The 19,100-nt window shown below is 36.3% G+C and overlaps 1 protein-coding gene across 1 annotated transcript; it reads left to right on the top strand.

Moving 5' to 3' along the window:
• The first annotated feature begins 1,471 nt into the window (after window positions 1-1,471).
• On the top strand, window positions 1,472-6,467 carry LOC130730737 (probable glutathione peroxidase 5). The gene is made up of 6 exons (XM_057582826.1): window positions 1,472-1,732; window positions 1,848-1,924; window positions 2,056-2,117; window positions 2,308-2,426; window positions 5,656-5,823; window positions 6,230-6,467. The coding sequence occupies exons 1-6, from the start codon at window positions 1,676-1,678 to the stop codon at window positions 6,260-6,262; spliced, it is 516 nt and encodes a 171-aa protein (XP_057438809.1). The 5' UTR covers window positions 1,472-1,675; the 3' UTR covers window positions 6,263-6,467.
• Window positions 6,468-19,100: the final 12,633 nt, after the last annotated feature.

The following is a 19,100-nucleotide window of genomic DNA, read 5'->3' as shown; positions in this document are numbered from 1 at the left end:
AGATCTTTTGATGCTTTTCAATTAGTGCATTTAAAGCAAGTGTGGAATCCCGCTGTTGATTTTATGTCAAGACGACTCTCAAATGCTTCCCGTGTGTCGATTGAGAATGGTCCCTTGGGACTTGGAGGTTATTTAAATTGAGTAAAAAAAATATTAAAACACTTATCAACTTTTTGAATTTGGTAATAGTAAATATTTCATTCGTCCCTTATTATAAGTCACTTTTATTCAATTCTCTAGGATTAAGAAAAATTGTTAAGAGCAATAAATTTGTAGTTTTTTAAGGACACTTTCCAAAATTACCCTCACATGAAATTCTCTCTCCATATTAACATTCCACTACCTTTAGACTATAAGGGTCTTGGAAATCAAGCAAAATTTTGGGAACATAAAAATTCTTTGAATGTTGAGTATTAAATATGAGGGTAAACATGGAAAAATATAATTAATGCTTCATAGATAATGTAAAGTGACTTATATCATGAGATAAGAAAAACTTAAAAAGAGTGACTTATAATAGGGAACAAAGGAAGTACAATTTAATATATTTTTATATATTGAAAAATTACAAACAACAGAAAGCATAACATTAATAACCCGGACACTAAGCGGCGAAAACGGGCACCAAACTTTTCTATACAATCTGCCATGGAATTACACTCACGCGAGATACGACAAAAGTGACATCAACCAATTTTTGTCCAACAAATCTTTAAATGGGAAAAGACGCAAACCATCAGGGTCATGTAACAAAGCTATAGCTCTTCGCAATCCACTTCAAACACAACCTTCCTAAAGCCACATTACTAAGCCAATTCCAAGCCATGCTTGAGAGTCATTGCTTTGGCCTCGAGGAAATACCCCCACGATCAAACGTAACGAACCCCACTATCCGACACCCTTTTCCATCCTTGATCAAGACCTTTTTTTTTTGAAATGATCCCTGATCAAGACCTAACACCCATGCTACTGTCATCTACGTAGAAGCTTCCATCAACATTTAGCTTCACATACTCAGGGATAGAGGTTCCGTATGAGACTATGGGTGCATAATAATATATTGATAAACTAAGAGAATTATTTCCATAAATAATTTTTTGACCAATTCCTTTCCTCGGAATACTCATTAACATTATCCTCTTTAAAAAAGAATTAAAGGGTTGTAACGTGTGACTATATGGATAAAAAAAGTTGTGATTGTTTGTGTAAAATTTGTTTACGCACATGTCTAATTAGTTTCCGCCAAATTTAAATATATATGTATCTTTTAATTAAAAAAATAAATAAATGTAATCATTCATCATACATATTGTAATGTGATTAAATGTCGGTGTAAATACCGATTAAACTCTAAAACAAACTTACAGAAGAAAAACTGTCAGGTTTTGTCAGATTATTAACTGTAAAACTCAACAGTAATAAAGTTGTCTATATCTGCCACCTTTGATTGGACCACCAGCTAGCTTTATGAATGGGAAAAGAGAGTGAGAACACAATGAAATGTTGAACAGACAGAGACAGTGTGGTTGATCCAAATATTAACATAGACAGAGTCTTCTTGCACCTAAATTAGCACAAGAGGGGAAACAAACAAAGAAAAACACACACAGTAAGAAGAATAAGAAGAAGATTCTTCACAACCTGAAAGAAAAAACAAAAAAAAGGGACAGAAGAAATGGGTGCTTCACAATCATCAACCTCAGAGAAAACCGTCCATGAATTCACCGTTAAGGTAACTCACTAGACACTTTCCTCAAACTCCTCGAAAAAAAAAACCCATTTTTGTTCTGGGAATTTGGTGATTTTTGTGAAAATTTCTCACCCTTTTGTTCATGGTTTTCTGATAGGATGCTAGAGGCAAAGATGTGAACCTCAGCACTTACAAAGGGAAGGTTCTTCTCATAGTTAACGTCGCTTCCAAATGGTTTGCTTTTACCCCTTTTCTCTAATCGTAGTTTTTTCATGTTTTTATGATAAAAATTTAATCTTTTCCTTCTTCTTCATCTATAATCGTTGATGGGTAAGCTAATTATGATTTGTGGGTGTTGATTACAGTGGATTTACTAATTCCAATTACACCCAGTTAACTGAGCTTTACCAAAGATACAAGGACAAAGGTATGATTTTTTCATTTTTTGGGTTACTTTTACACTTTACAGAGCTGTTGTTGCATGTTCATCTTGTCTCTGGAATTGCAAAATTGAGTCTTTGTTGTGTTAGAATCATTTTGAGCTTAATTAAACTGATGGGTCTAAAAGAAAATCTGGAATTTATCACAATTGAGAATGTTTTGTTGGTTGGTCTTAGGTCTTGAGATATTGGCATTTCCATGCAACCAGTTTTTGAAGCAAGAGCCTGGGACTGGCCAGGAAGCTGAGCAATTTGCCTGTACAAGATTCAAGGCTGAGTATCCCATTTTCGGAAAGGTACGGTGCTGGTTGTTTGTGTGTGGTATGGTATCTGGATCCTTTATTGATAGTTTTTCTGTCAGGGATATTTTTTAGCTTAGGGCAAAGCTAAACCCTCTTTGATTTTTTTTCTAAAAATGCTATCACTGTGCCACCATCCCATCAGACTTCGACCCTTTCCTGCATTTTAATTTGCGGTGTTTATATATGTTATGCATTTAAGATTGCGGTATGCGTTTCGGTTCTGCATTTTTGCATACCGCAAATTAATTTGTGGTATACCTCTCTTCATCGAAATATGAACTTCGGTCCTCTCCTCCTCCTCCTCCGCACAAGAGCGCTTTTCTCCACCGTGTCTGCTCCCTCAAGGCCACCCACGATACCACAAATTCAAATGGAGCTACACAGTCAAACCACCCCAGATCAAGTATAGTTTGCGGATTCACTATTTTAATTTGGAGTGAACTCTGTTCTCTTCGACCCTTCTTCAGAGAGCTTCATTGAAATCCAAAGTTGTGGTTCAACAGAATAAGAGGACTTCTTCTGCTACGAGCCATGATGGTGTATCTTTGAACACGAGCTCAATCTTGGAGAAGGTTAAGCCTAGCGGGTTTCCATTACCGCAAATTAATTTGCGGTAGTAACTTTAGTGTACTGCACCTTAAATTGCGGTAGCACGAACATTAGGCACAATAAATGCTTCCGCAAATTGAAAATGAGGTATGCATTTCACTTTTTTGTGTACCTGTGTATCACAAAAATAAGAATGCGGAACGTATAGGAGAATTTTAGGTACTGCATATTAGAATGCGGAATATAAAAAAATTATACATACAACATTTAAGATTGTGGCATTGTGAAAATCCTGAGGGTATTTTTTGAAGTCATGGGTTATGGGATGAAGAGAGTAGATGTGGGGGTGATGCTTTTAGTTTTGCCCTTTAGCTTATTATTGAATGTGTGAAGCTCCGAAACTAGTGAAAAGACAAATAATAAAGTGATTTATCAGTGTCTAATTGCATTCTGTCATTAAATGCCAACTGATCCAGTAGTTTTGGTTTTGTTAAAGTCATTATTGAATTTTGGGTACCACATTTTAGAATGCGGAATATAAAAAAAATTATAACATTTAAGATTGCGGCATTGTGAGTTATGGGGTATGGGATGGTGACAGTAGATGTGGCGGTGATGCTTTTAGGTTTTCCCTTTAGCTTATTATTGAATGTATGAAGCTCCGAAATGAGTGAAAAGACAATAATAAAGTGATTTATCAGTGTCTAATTGCATTCTGTCATTAAATGCAAACTGATCCAGTAGTTTTGGTTTTGTTAAAGCATTGCAAGCCTGTATGTATTGGCGTTGTGCTCCCTCCCATCGTGTGTATTTCCAGACACTAAAATGGGGAGATTCCGCATTAACTCGCGCATTTCATCCCGCATTAACCACTGTATAAGAGGGAAGGTTGTTTGGACCATAATGAGGACTCCTACATGCGTAATATTCACCCCTAGCAAGACAGGTTTGCTCTTTCAATGAGTGAGCTAAGAATTAGGTTTTTCTTATTGAGCACTGTGCTATATGGCACAGCAGTCCTCAAAATGAAATACATGACGCTGTGTGATTTTAAGCCGGTAATACTAAAGAACCTGGGCCCATTCTATCAGTGGGGCTAGCATGAGATTTCACCAAATAATAGAGAGAATAGAAAATTTTGCAATGAGAATTTCAAAGAGTGTTTTGTTAGCATTTTTCTTAAATGATCACCACTCTGATCATATCTTCTTACCTTCTTTTCGTTAGCTCCATATCTTCTTACCTTTTTACACAGTAACTGTTCTAAAAATGATTTTGCCTCTGTTTGTAAGTCAGCCTGGTTATTTTTTCCTGTGACTCAGTGTTGGGGTCTTGGGGCCCCCTCATTGAATTATAATTGGCATGGATGACGAGTCTTAAGATAGTTTAAAGTATAGAACCTTCATTTTTGAGAGATGGTCTTCAATATTTACTGAATGACATCTTCTCGTTCCAAATTTACTCTAGGTTCATAAATACAGATATGGAAGCTGCTAAGATAGAGTTAGCTGTGAGGGGTGAGAATAGTTTTCTAGAGGTCATAGGTTCAAACCTTCGTGTCACTATTGTAACATAAAAGAAGAAGAGGGCAGCTAGAAGAGCATCAGTTTCTGTCCAACTTTTAAGTTCCAACTAATCATTTTGCTTTTAAGCTATGACATCTCTGTTGTGTGCCTTACTTCACTGAAATGTTACCACCCTGCAAGTTGACTTGCTAGAGTTATGAGTTCCGAGCTTGCTATTTCATGGTGTTATATACATTAAGATTGCCCAAATTTTTGGAAAATTTGGACTTGAGAAAAACTGGTCGTCTCATTGAAATGTGAATATTGTGAATGTTGGATACCTTGGGTTACTTAAGATATGACTTGAAATACAATCTATATGAGCAGTGAGACTGTTTTTTTTTTTTTCCAGTTGAATTCTAGAGCTATCTGGAAATTAGTAATAGAATACTTCATTAGTGGACTGTCTCGAACTGCGAGGGATAGGTCTACAGCCTGGGTTTCTTCTTTTTTTCTTTTTAGCACAAATCTGTGTCGTGTTCAATGAACCAATATAAGATATATTCACAGAAGGAAAAAAATAAAGGAATATTTGTTGTATTGGCAGCCACAGTCTTCCACAGTAATTAACAGAAAACAATTGTAAAGCGTGTTCATGGTGTGGAATAATATGTCCTGCATTTAAATGTTTGCGTTCATCTTTATGTTGAGTAATATGTTGATAATTAGTGGAAAGTAATTGTTATTATTGGATGTTATATGTGTTTATTGTTATTAATGTTAGTGGAGACTGGAGATATTTGTGTTTAGTGGAATGTTTAACTATTTGTGACTCGTTGATAACAGCAACAATCACTTATCATGCTATAAGTACAGCGTATGTGATGCAATACAGAGAAATCCAAGAAGAATTCAACCACTAAACACTTTTTCTTACTCTGAATATCTGCTAAGTTATGCAGTAGATATAGCCTATCATATTTTACATTTCTTTTAGTGTGTTAGTTTCTATCAGCACCACTAGAATACCACCAACTAGGAAAACTCTATAGTCTAGATCATTATGCATCTCTTTTCTATGTTACCAAACATGGCTTTGCTGTACAATTAATCTGCAGTCTATTTTACCATAGGGTTGTTAACATAATTCAATTCCTTTTTATTTGCAGGTACGTGTCAATGGAGCTGACACAGCACCTCTTTACAGATTCCTAAAACAAAAGAAAGGTGGATTTCTGGGGTCTAGTATAAAGTGGAATTTCACCAAATTTTTGGTTGACAAGGAAGGGAATGTCCTCCAGCGTTATGGAACAACCACCACACCGTTGGCCATTGAAGTACTACCTCCTTCTCTATTTCTATCCTTGGATTGTGTTCATTCCATTTGAATTTTGAAATATCAGCCAGAAGTAACAATGGGGTTCACCACTTAAATTATCATTATTGTCTCAGCCTTACTTTTTCTATTTTAGAAAGAAAAAGTTGATAAACATGTGAGTAGTGGACCCCATCATTATTAAGGCTGAGATGTCAAAACCTCAAGATATGAATGAAGTGAGTACAACCTCACATGGGACTCTAGGAGTATGCAATAATTTCTCATTTGGGTTGTGAGTGTGTGTATGTATGTGCCTACTGATATATAACTATTAACTAGATGCTTCTCATGCAAATGTAAAAATGCTATTCTGGAAACTTGAAATTAATGACTCATAAGTTGTTTTGTTAATGTTTTCTTCACAGAATGACATCAAGAAGGCATTGGGAGAGGCTTGAAAGAATCTACAATCACTTCAAGTCAGTGCTTGTATTGAGGATGATTGAGACAAAAGAATGTATATTTGGTAGATGATGTTTCTTCTAGTGAATATTTATTACAGATTTCATGTCTCTAGGGTTCTGTTTGTGTTTTGTATTAAAGTCTGTTTTGGCCAAGTCTTTCTTTAAAAGCTGATTGGTGGAAATTAATTTTGATGTGTTATTTGTTTGTACAAACATAAACACTGTTTGGTTTTCGTGTAAGTGGTGGATAGAAAATGGATGGACGGAAAATGGTGGTATAAATTACGGGATTCGTGTCGAATAACATTTCTAGTCTAACTCGGTCTTTCAGGGGTTTTTTATGTGAAAACTCTTCTTTTTTAACCTTGTTTTCTACCAAATAGAGAGATGGTGGAAGCACGTTAATTGTTCTGAGTTCAAATGTAAATGTAGGCGAAGGGCGGATTTTAGAGGAGTTGATTTGAAATTTGGCGACCAGCTTAGTTAATTTGCAGCCTAAAGAATTAGGTGTCATGGAATTAGAGATTGTCGAGTAAGATGACCAACTTCGCTTACTGACAAGAAGAGAGATGATTTTCAAAGAGATTTCATGGAAGATTTTGAGATTGCTTTTACGGGAAGAACTTGGTAATAGAGTTTACATGATGGAAAATTTGTTTTGAAAGGATGTGTGAATGCCATGCAATATTTCTCATTTGCATTTCTTTTATAGTTGTTTATTTAGAAATTTCTTACTTCCTTGATGAATAAAAGGGATGATGTACTCTTTTATTTTCCGAGGTGGTAGAGTTTTTATTGAGACACTTCCTTCAAAATTTTCTATGACATCTTGTAGATACAATTCAGGATATGCAAATATAATTCGACAATGTGTAAAAAGTAATCTTTTTGGAATGAAAAATGGTGGTGGGAGTAGAAAATATGGAGTGTTAAAAGAAATTCCCGCAGTGCACGGAATCAGGCCCCAAATGGAGAGCCATGGCCCTGGAACAAAGCCCAACTTACACATGCTTCAAAAAACCCCTCTAGGTCATCGAGTCTGGCCCAATGTACCTACTTTAAGAAGGCCAATGTGTTTTTTTTGTTACACGAGGAATTGAAAAACAGAAACAAAAGCTACTCTACTTCATCATGCAACAACAAAGGAATCAAGTTGGAGGGTGAGAGGTGCCAAGTACGACACGATGAGCCATCCCTCGCAGCCGGGCGAGCCAACAAATCCATTGCAGTGTTTCTACCTCGAGGAATCTGAACCATTAGCACCTTCAAGTCCCACCGAAGCAGTGTGCGGGCCCTCTCAATGTCCTCTCTTGCCCAGAAGCTATTGCCAACCACCATGGACTGAAGGACATGCTGCATCTCTGAGCAGTCCGTTCAACAAACAACATCCTTGAACCCCAGGTCCCGACAATGCTTCAAGCCCTGCTCGACGGCTAAGATTTCCGCGACAAACATTGTGCCCGCACCGAAGCTCATTGACAGCCCTGAAACCAAATTTCCAAACGCATCTTTGACGATAATTCCACAGCCCATCCTCAGCGTGACGGGATTCCAGCTGCCATATCAACCATCACCCGAACTGAGCCAGGGGGTTTGCACCGCGAAAAATGTGTTTGGAATCACGACAAACTCTTCCTTCACCGTAAAATAGCTTTCGAAAATATAGCATGTTTGGTTTGTCTATTTTTCTATTTTCATTTTCTAAAAAAAGAGAAAAATAAAGCTGAAAATACATTTGGCCTGATACTCAAAAAATGTTTTCTTTGGCAGTGGAGGTTTGGTGGTGGTAGTGCTAGTGACGGTGGTGGTAGAGTGGTAGAGGCGGTAGAGTGGAGGTTGGCGGTGGCTGTCGTGAAGGCAATGTTGATAGTAGTAGAGGAGGTTGGTGGTGGTGTGGTAGCGATGTCAGCAGGGTGGTTGTGGAGGAGGTTGGTGGTTATGGTTGTTGCAGTGACAGATATGGCAACATTGACGGTGGTGGTAGCGACAATAACGATAGGCGCACGGGTGGTGGTGGTGGCGACAATGGTCTTGGCGACGGTAACAATGACAGTGGTGGTGGAGGTTGATGGTGGTATCGACTATGACGGTGATAGTGACAAAGATATTGGTGATAGAGAAAATGAAGAGAGAAAGTAAAAATAAACATATTTTCTAAATTGTAAAAATTTAGAAATGTAAAATAATTTCATGTGGGAAGTGTTTTTCAATATCTTAAAACCAAGACACTTTATTAGAAATTGGGAGACATATACTCAACCATAAAAGCTAGCTCAAGAGTTGAGGTTTGTACTACTCTTTAACTCTTATAAAGGCTATCTATGCTCTATCTCTAGTCAATGTGAGACTTCTAACACACTTCACAAACCAAACAATGTAGGACTTGCAATTAAAATGAGAAAATGAATACCCTTTGCAGTTTGAAGATATTTCATAACGAAGTTTCTCTTTTGAAACCTTTTGACTCTGTGTCATGGCTGCCAGCAAGCTGTGTTGACAACGACAACGTTTTGGTTCTGATATGGGGGTAACACAGTACACGTGACTGGGGACTCCAGATTGATTATCTATATTCTTTTCTTGCCTAGCTCGTGTGGAAGTGCATGTCTTTCTTTATATTCAACAACAACATCAACATGAGGAGGATAGATGTAGATACTGACATCTATAGAGTTATCAATAATTATAATTGGTGTCTGAGTGCCCAAGATTCTCTCAATCTGTCCACACATTCGTGTAAAATCTCAAGCTTCTCAAGATTTTTTTCTTTTAGTTGTGGGACAACAATTAATTTTCTTGTCAAGAGTATGGTGTTTTCATGGAATCTATTTGTCCTGCTGCCCAAATGTCCATATATTAATGCTAATACCGTTCTATACAACAGCCCAAAAGAATCACAGTCGAATGAATAGCATGATCAGGACAATCCAAGTGATATTTATCTCGTCAAATAATCAAGTCAAGTAAAATGAGTTTACATAATTAATACAAATTTAAAGATTGCCCAAGTCATCATCTTAAAGGTCTTTTATAAAAATATTCATTTAAGGCTCAATGCCTCAATTACAGGTCACATTGCGCTCTATAACTACTCATTTTATTAACCCATAATTCTAATAATAGTATAATACGCTAAACTAACTTAATATCTTTGCAAGTATCCTAGCGTTGTTGAACCATTGTGCGACAAGACTAATCTAGAATAGTGCACATTATCGAAGATTGAGAGAATCTACATGTTTTAATTTAGGAAGAACAATAATAAAATACATGATTGAGATCACTTTCTCTCTATTTCTTTTAATTGAAAATTTATATCTCATTGAGAATATTATGTTTGTATGTTCTTTGGGGTTTTCTAAATTATCAATGTGATTTAACCCCACCTTATTATTTATAAAATAAAAAGTTGTAAAATTATTTATCCACTTATCTTAATTTTTTTATTCATTTAAGATGATATTAAGTCATCGGTGATTTTGACAACCCATTTTCTTTCCAATCGTTAGTTTTTTTTTATTAATATTTAATTTCTTAAGATGCTTGCCAATCAAGCACATTTTATCTCATTACACTGGGATGGAAAAATGTATGCCTAATTAGGGGACGAAAACAAATGTCCATCATCCACAAGCATCCATGATAAACTTGTTCAAACCCAATAATTGGTGGTTTGTCCGAGACACACATTGGCTCAAATTCCTTTTGTGAACTTCAGTAAACATTTATTTGAACTAAGAGTAAACATTTTCAAACTACTAACATAAACATTCATATATAGGATCGGCAGAGGATCTTCTTAAAAAGAGTTGTTCAACAACTGAGATTTTTTTAAGGATATAATATTTTGATGTGCGTTTAGGCCATCATGATCAAAATTGATTTTGATATATTTAATTATGATAAAAATGAATTGAAAAAAAATGGTCTATGTATGAGTTGAAAAAAGTGATTACTCAATACCAAACAATTCTTCAAAAATCACGTCCTAACATGAAGCACTGCTAGAATGAATAAATACTTTAGTATCAATGCAATACTATAATTTCCAAGACAGAAATGTCATTGTAAGTTTCTGGTTCCTTTGGGATTGATTTTAATCTCTCACTAAAATAACATTTTTTATCTTCACAAATAAGAAAATAGCTGGTTTTGGTTTTACCCCGATTAACTGTGAAGAAAATTTTAAATTACTCGAGTTAAATTCAAATATCGTTCATTTTAAAAATGAAAATGTAAAAATAAAGTATAATAGTTGGAATTACGAGATTCAATGTCATTTTCCGTGGATTGTTTCCTTCCAATAGTTACACATAAACTAATCTAACGATTTTTACCTTGGGAGTGGGACAAGCACATTGCCTAGTTAGATGCACCTCCATGTCTCACTGAAGAAATAGAGCATAGCTTCTAACCTCGACTCTCATCCAAAAGTGAGGACTTGCCAAACGGAAAAAAAACCCTCCCGAGACTTCTTCCAATAAGTCCACCGCTTGTAGGAGTCAAACACTATAGTTTAGAACTCCTATGCCCAAAAAATCACTCAGCCAAATTAGTTAACTCCATATGAACTCTTAATTGTATTGCGTCATGAAGAGGGCATGCGATCACTCCACATACCACATTGGGTTAATAAAGTGAGCATCAAGAGACGCTTTCAAATCTTTAATCAAAATCTCAAAACATTGAGTTTGCGAGTCTAATCTCTTATGTACTCTCTCTTTAACATTTCAACTTCCATCCAATGTGAGACATTAAACTCACACTTAATATAATTTCTTAACAAACTGAACAAAGGCCACCCAAAATATGTGTGTTCAATTTTCATTGGATTAGATTTTTTAGCTCAAAACCAACAAAACCCAAGCCATGGACAAACCTTTCTCTTCCCCACAAGTTCATAAAAACTAAAAAACTTATAATCAGCACATGATAGTATAGTATTGTAGAGTAGGCTATAGTAATATGTAATCGAGTAGCTACAGAAGTTAATAGATCCTCACTGAGTAGAAGTGAAAGACAAGTCCCCTTCAAGCGGGTTTGTCGATAAGGGGACACAAGCTCATAGGTGTCACCAATTTATCAACGATGGAGAGTGGGACATGTCCCATTTTTCTGTAACAATGGGCCACAACAACTTACTTCACCACAAATTAGCTTCCTTCATATCTTCCTTCAACCTATTATTCCCCTTGCCCACTCACTATATATACATACATGCTCTATGTTAGGATCCGTTCACAACAAACTTCTTCACCCACCAAATCAAAAGTTTCAAAGTACAACAGAGCACTCTGCATTGAACAAATGACAAGGGCATTGTTTTCATCTGTCAGAAGTTCAAAGCTTCGACCATGGGGACGGTGTTCCAAGTACATTCGGCAGCAGAGAACTCGAGTTTACATTATTTGGAGATGCACTCTCTTACTCTTGTGCTGGCATGAGTAATTAAACCGTCATTATCAGGATTATGATCCTCTCAGGTGAAATTTCTCTCGTGTTGAATGCATAGTGATAGAACCTGAGAGAAATTTTATATGAGAGGATCTTAATCCATGATTATCGAGTCAGGAGCAATAATTAAACAGAAGCTTGTGTCATGGGAAGGTAGGTACAGCAAGAAATTAAGTATGTTGATGAAGCAAGGGAACCTTTGCAATTTGTAAATTACAAACTAGGAATTTTAGAAATGAAGATAATGATGCAAAGCTAAATTAATTGTTGTGAGCTCAGCTTGCTTCTGGCTTCAGTATCTTGGATTGTAGTTTTAACGTGACACCCACTATTTTAGAAAACTCAGTCTTTGCCTTTTAATTTTATATACATGCTAAATTGAAACCAATGAACAAAAAATGGGTTCTAGAGCATAAAATAAGATTGATTATATTTAAATTTTTTTCCATCTTACATTCTCTTTTTTTTTCCAATTGTTCTCTTTATTTTTATTTTTATGTCACATCATCAATTATATTTCTCACATATTCTTTTACTTTCATTTAAAATTTGGTATTCTTAATTAGGGTGTAGTAGAGTCAGATCGTTGAAGGAATCGTCGAGAATTCAAGTGTAAGTTAGAGTCTCACATTAGTTAAAAATGAGTGAGGTGAAAACTTTATAATAAATCTAACTTATAAACTCAATGTCTTAAGGTGTTAGATAAAGATGTGGTGTCCAAATCTTTTGATGATCTTTAATGTTGGTTCACTAATGATGTATGATCTCATGCTTTAAACTCCCCATATCTCCGTAAAATGCAGACAATATTCATGGCCAGAAGTACCAATATCAACAATCACCATTTTCTTCCTCTTTTGAAACACACTTGACCGGCGCCATATAGAAAAAAAAAATGACTTTTCAATTTCCAAGTAGCATATGCACCATCTCCATTGGGAGAACACTACTCACATCATCCACCACCACCGTATAGTCATTTCCACCTAACATCCCTCATTCCCACTACAACTTGGTAACACCATCACCATTTTCACTTGATATCCTCCACCACCATTACTACCTATACTACCGTTGCCATGTGGTACCCTCCACCACCTGATACTCTCTGTCATCACCGTCTCTAGTTACCCTCAAGCATCATCGTCGCCACTTGGCACCCTTTGTCGCCGACATTGTGGCTTCCATTTGATTCCCTCCACCATTCTATCTCTCCACCGACTAACACCATCCACCATGATCACTTCCTTCATCATTGTCGTCAAACACCCACAATCACAACCACTATTGGATACTCTCTGCAGTCTAATGATCTCCATCGTCATCGTCTCCACCATTTAATACACTCTACCACTATCATCACCGCCCTTAGCGCACTCACAACCACCAACACCTCCACCACTACGCACACTAAACCATACCAAGTGGTGGTGATGTTAAAAGATTTATTACAATGATGGAAACGACCGTGAATTTCAACTTTTTTTAACAGAAAACCAAAAAAAATTAAAACTGTATATATAAAAGTAAAAATAAATAAATTTTAGTTTTTTCAAATTTCAAAATAAAACTAAAAATCATCCCGACCAAGGTTTATAATAACCATATGTTTTTCGTCGTGTTAAGTGTCAAGTGATGGATACGAACCAAAGTTTACTGAAAGTTCCAAAACCTATAAGTTAATTGACTGCTTAAAAATCTAGAAGAATTTATGCAGCTTACAACGTCCACGTAGTGGAATTTTTAGTATTGGAATCTAGTGGCAGAGGGATTTGTTTGAAGTTAGTGGAATTTTTAAAATTCATATAAATGACTTTTAGAAGAAAAAAATGGTACAATTCTAATCATTTAATTCATCTAAAAAGATCATTTAATTCTCATAAAAAGATTGCGTATCTCATATTTAGAAAAGAATGAGTTATTTTGATACGTTTCACCGTTTTTTACTTTCTGATTTGATAAATTTTAAAATAATAGGTTAAAAAGCATTTTTTGCCCCTGATGTTTTAAGTTTGTGTAAATTCTGCCTCTACTCTATTTTTGTCGATGTTTCTATCCCTCATGTTTTCAAACAGTGCACCGTCTACCCCTCCGACAGTCACACGTTAAAAAACTAACGAAATGAGTTGATTTAACTTTTTTTTTTATATTTTTTGGACTTGCCACGTGGAAATTACAAGTGAAATTGGAAAAAATGGGGCATTAGAGATTCAAACTCAAGACCTGTAAGTAGCAAAACATGCATTTAACCAGTTCAGTTAGATACATAATTGATATATACATCAAGCAAATTTAATTTATATCATTTCCTTGATCATCATCAATTTCATATACTCCTCTTCATCTCTCCAATCCACTCAGGAACCTCTCCTGAGAAAGTCTGACTGACGGAGGGGTAGACGGTGCACTGTTTAAAAAATTGAGGGGTATAAACGTCGACAAAAATAGAGTAGGGGCAAAATTTGCACAAACTTGAAACATCATGGGCCAAAAATGCTTTTTAGCCAAAATAATATTACTAAATAGGTTTATAAATTTAATTTAAAAATAACATTCCAAGTAATAATATTTTAGAGAATATCTTTCCTGAAAATCAAAACTATTTCTTTTTGTTAGAGCATATATATAGTTGTAAGAGTTAGGGACATAAGGGTTGAGTGGGGTGAAAGGTCCAAGGTACGAACACTGAGGGGACTAATTTACTAACATTACAATCAACTAACATTTGCTTATAAAAAAACATTATATATTACGAGAATATATAAAAAAAAAGTCTATGTCTTTTAAAAGCAACTTGCTGTTTAGTCACAATCTTATTACTAGAGCAACCGAACCCTCAATCAAGATGTGGAGTTGTTGCCATTGTCTATCTTCCTCCAATCATATTTTATTTTTCGTGTCCATTATAAACAATAGCTTATCAAGAATAGCAACAGTGGCATGTTTGGCACTATATTCCTAGTCAATTTAGTTGGTGTAGGACTGTAAAGATTAATTTAGTTTTGGGACCCAGATTCGTCCCTGCATTCAGTGCAGTCAGAGATTTTCTATCGTCTGATTAATAATAAACATTCAATGATTTTGATTTTAAGAGTTTATATTCACTTAAAATAATTTCATTAAATCTGAAACATGTGATTTGATCAGGTAGAAAAGTAAAGTAGAAATACTGAAATAGTATATTTCTTTAGCACCAATATCCTAGCAAAAGCAAAGAATATGATGTTTTGGTGATACAAATTTATGAATGTCATCTTTCTTTCGAGGTTGCAAAGAAGAAGAAATGGCTTATAAGAAAACAATCACGTTATTGCCTATTATAAAGAGAAGGCATAAGGTGCTTATTGATAGGTCTGATCTATTAGTTGCATCTAACAATAAGATAATGGGAGCAATGTTAGAATTTATGCGTGCTGGATATTTTAATAAATTTTCCGGATGAGGACGGGGAAGTTATGAGTATGGTTAAGCAGTGGATTTTGTTGGTCTGCCAGCAATTATTTAATCAGATAAAAAAGTTTTATGTGGCTAACCCAAATGACTACATGAGACTTTACCCTAATCCTAGTAAGCTTCATCGCTATCATTTTGATAAGCATGATTTTAAATGTATTCCAATATAGTTAATCTGTATTTTTTTCTTCTATCATAGAAATTAACAGCACTTGTTTTAGTTTTTCTTCTTTTTACGCATTTAGGATTCTCATTTGTCTTGTTTGCAGCATCTAAGGTACCCTTGAGTATTTAAAATTCTCGGGATGGAAGATTGCATTAGCTTAAATTTCTTATTTCTGACCGCTCGTATGGTCTATGCTGAAATTTTTTTTTAGCTTTGTCCATGCTTATTCACAGCCACGACTGATGTCACTACTCTAGAATGTCCTCGAACGAAGATGTTGAACCAATGTCGTCTGGCACGACGCAACTACATTTCTTTGTTCGAGTATTCCATAACAACAATAACATTGTCGTACAGGGCTCTAGAGAGGATACCATCGACGTGGTTCAAGAAAGGGTTGAGAGGAGAACTGAAATTCCTATTTGGGAGTAGAGACTGATATACGGAGGGAGGCAGCTCGTTCGGAGCCTAGTCTCAACGATTGCAGAATTCAAAACGACGCAACCCTTCAACTGGCGGGCATTTGCATAGCAGTGGCCTCACCTACATGCAGGTTGTGGTGGTGTACGACATGAACTTCGCCTTTTAGCCTGTCCGCAATGGGGAAGGGACTATGGTCGTCGGTTTTTCTGACTTTTCTGAAACCCTCGATCATCTCATAAAAATGATATTCAAGTTTAAGGCCTTTGAAGTTGTGAAGTGTCTGATCAAACTACTCTATGAACCCCGACTCCAATATCAGCGCAGAAAAAGAAATTGTTGTTTCAATCATTCTATCATTTTTGGGTCTAATGAAGCTCTTGTTCAAGGACGGAGGGTTGAATCTTTTTTGTCTTGGCACGGCGCGGGGGATGAAAATCACAATCAGAAGTTTGTGGTTGAGAAAGTTCTCGATTTTGTTACATACTGATAGGATAAAGAGAGAAGAAAGGGAAATGGATATTATTATTGAAGTAGAGATGAAGAATCTCTACATAAAAATTTTACATAGTAGGAATTCGAGAGTTGCATGCATCTCTCCTTGCTATAATCATAAAACTACCCACAACTAGTAACCATAACCATATAACTTACACAAACTATCCATATACTGTTCACGTGCACTGTTCACAGCCCCTATCACATACGTTATGTGCAGCACGTTAAAGAGTTTGAGTCTGAGACGAAACACACATGAAGATAACTCGGATGGCTATATGTAAGATCTACATGACTTCTCAGTCCTTCAATGGAGAAAATCAAAGATTTGCAAGCTTCGTAGGCACATTCTGGGATTGGTGTGACATCAGTTGCAAATGAGATTGATGTGTTTCGCTTTATGATTTTTAACATATTAAACTATATGGAGAAGATGTTGTTGTACATCCAAGACCATGGCAATACAGAGATTGAGTGGTTTTCTATGTACTATCAAATAATGAAACATTTGTGTAAAACCTCTAGCGTATTTGGGGTTGAGGCTGAAGAGATGTGGATGGACATTTTGATGAATAGAGGAGGCACGTTTTCTAGACTAATTGTTGCCTTTTCAAAGCTAACTGAAAAGGATGATCATGCGTGGGCACATAAGTATAAAACTGTGATAACTTATGAAGCTAGGAGGCACTCCGCACCCGAAGATCATGTTATTGCCTATTATAAAGAGAATGAATGCATAAGCTGCTTATTGATAGGTTTGCTCTAATAGTTGCATCTTACAATAAGATAATGGGAGCAAGGCTCTGCATGTTGGACTTTTTCTAAATTTTCCGGATGATTATGGGGAAGGTATGAGTGTGGTTAGGGAGTGTATTTTATTGGTCTGCCAACAAATATTTAATCAGATAGAGAAACTTTATGTGGTTGGCCCAAATGACCATATGAGACTTTACCTTAATCCTCGTAAGCTTCTTCCATCATTTTGATATGCATGATCTTAAATGTATTCCAATATGGTTAATGTGTATTTTTTTCTTCTATCATGGAAATTAACAGCACTTGTTTTAGTTTTTCTTCTTTTTAAGCATATAGGATTCTCATTTGTCTTGTTTGCAGCATCTAAGTTACCATTGAGTATTTCAAATTCTCGAGACGAATGATTGCATTAGCTTACATTTCTTACTCCTGACCGCTCGTATGGTCTCTACTAAAACTATTTTCCAGCTTTGTCCATGCTTATTCACGGCACCATTGCTGTCTCTACTCTAGAATGTCCTTGAACCAATTTCGTACAGGGCTCTAGAGAGGATACCGTCGAAGCGTTTCAAGAAAGGGTTGAGAGAACTAGAATTCCTATTTAGGAGTGGAGATTGATATATAGAGGGAGGTATCTCCGTTCGGAGCATAGTATCAGCGACTGCGGAATTCAAAACAACGCGACCCTTTAACTAGAGGCACACTTGCGCAGCAATGACCTCACCTTCATACAAGCGCGGTGGTGTATGACATGATCCGCCTTTCAGCGCGTCTGCAATGGGGAAGGGACTATGGTCGTCGGTTTTTCTGACTTTTTAGAAACCCTCGATCATCTCATATAAATGATCTTCAAGTTTAAGGCCTTTGAAGCTGTCAAGTATATGATCAAACTACTCTATGACCCTGACTCCAATATCACCGTAGAAAAATAAATTGTTGTTTCAGCCATTCAATCATTTTTGGGTCGTATGAAGGGAACTAAATTTATTACTAGAGGGGGAACACGTTGTTGTGCTGTGCTGCGCCATCATCCGCCGCCGCTCCACGACTCATTTCTTCTTCTTCTTTGGTTCACTTCAACTTGCAAGAAAAGCTGCTATGGAGGCTGATGAAGCTGACATCGAGGAGTTTAGCGTTGGCACACTTGTTGAGATTCGACTGGAATACAAAGGAGTTTGGTTTGAGGGCGTCATTGTTGAGGAACTAGAACAACAAATGTTCATAGTTGAGTACGAGAACCTGATCGATGTTGATGATGATGATGCGGTTCAAGTGGAGATTCACGCCCGAGACATTAGGCTTCGTCCGCCGCCAAACACAAACACATGTGTTGTTGGATTTGGTTTTCTTAAGAAAGTTGAAGCCTTTTACAAGAAAGTCGGGTGTGGTGGTACGATTATCGAGCTTCTTGGCATGTTCAAGTCCTCCTCAAAGTCTAAATATAAAGTTCACTTGTTTCACGAACTTTAAGATTTGGAGTCTAACCACTCCAATTTGAGGCCGCGTCGCGTGTATATTAATGACGATTGGGTCATAGCTCCAAGGCTGACATATGTGCTTCTACTTTAATGTTTTACTAGTCTCACTAAGCATTCATTGTATGCTTTTTATGTTGGCAGTTTTATGGTCATGCAGAGAGGTATGAATGGGTGTCATCAATTCGAACGCACTAAATTGAGCATCTCGAACACTTGATTTATTGAACCAGAGCTTCAAATAATTCTATAATGGATCATAAGGTCAAAGCAAAAGTGATGCTAAAGCTAGCCTTGAAGAAATGACATGAATTTTTCTAAAACTTATTCAAGACCCAGTGTGTATACATGCAATATCTAAAGATTTGGATAAAGTTAACTATTATGTGGGTTGCCCAAAACCATCCGAAAACAAGCCTTTAAGAGTTAAAGATAGAAGCAATGTGCAGACAATGAGACTCTATTGTGGATGGTTTTTCAGAAAACACAGTTGCAGAAAGTTTGAAACAATTATTGACCAAGATTCAAATCATTGTGGGTCAACAAAAAGTGGAGTGTGAACCACTATCCAAGTTACAATTAATGAAAGTTGAGCTTCAAGTTTGAATTT

This window comes from Lotus japonicus, chromosome 1 (assembly GCF_012489685.1).
Source record: "Lotus japonicus ecotype B-129 chromosome 1, LjGifu_v1.2".
Classification (NCBI taxonomy): domain Eukaryota; kingdom Viridiplantae; phylum Streptophyta; class Magnoliopsida; order Fabales; family Fabaceae; genus Lotus; species Lotus japonicus.
Note: the sequence above shows the minus strand (reverse complement) of the source record. Positions and strands in the feature narration are given on the sequence as shown.

What these genes read in the sequence shown, in the direction of transcription:
- LOC130730737 (XM_057582826.1), top strand. Translation starts at nt 1,676, where the DNA reads ATGGGTGCTTCACAATCATCAACCTCAGAGAAAACCGTCCATGAATTC. An exon ending in CCAAAGATACAAGGACAAAG is followed by an intron (nt 2,118 to 2,307) that starts GTATGATTTTTT and finishes GGTTGGTCTTAG; the next exon opens with GTCTTGAGATATTGGCATTT. An exon ending in CCACACCGTTGGCCATTGAA is followed by an intron (nt 5,824 to 6,229) that starts GTACTACCTCCT and finishes TTTTCTTCACAG; the next exon opens with AATGACATCAAGAAGGCATT.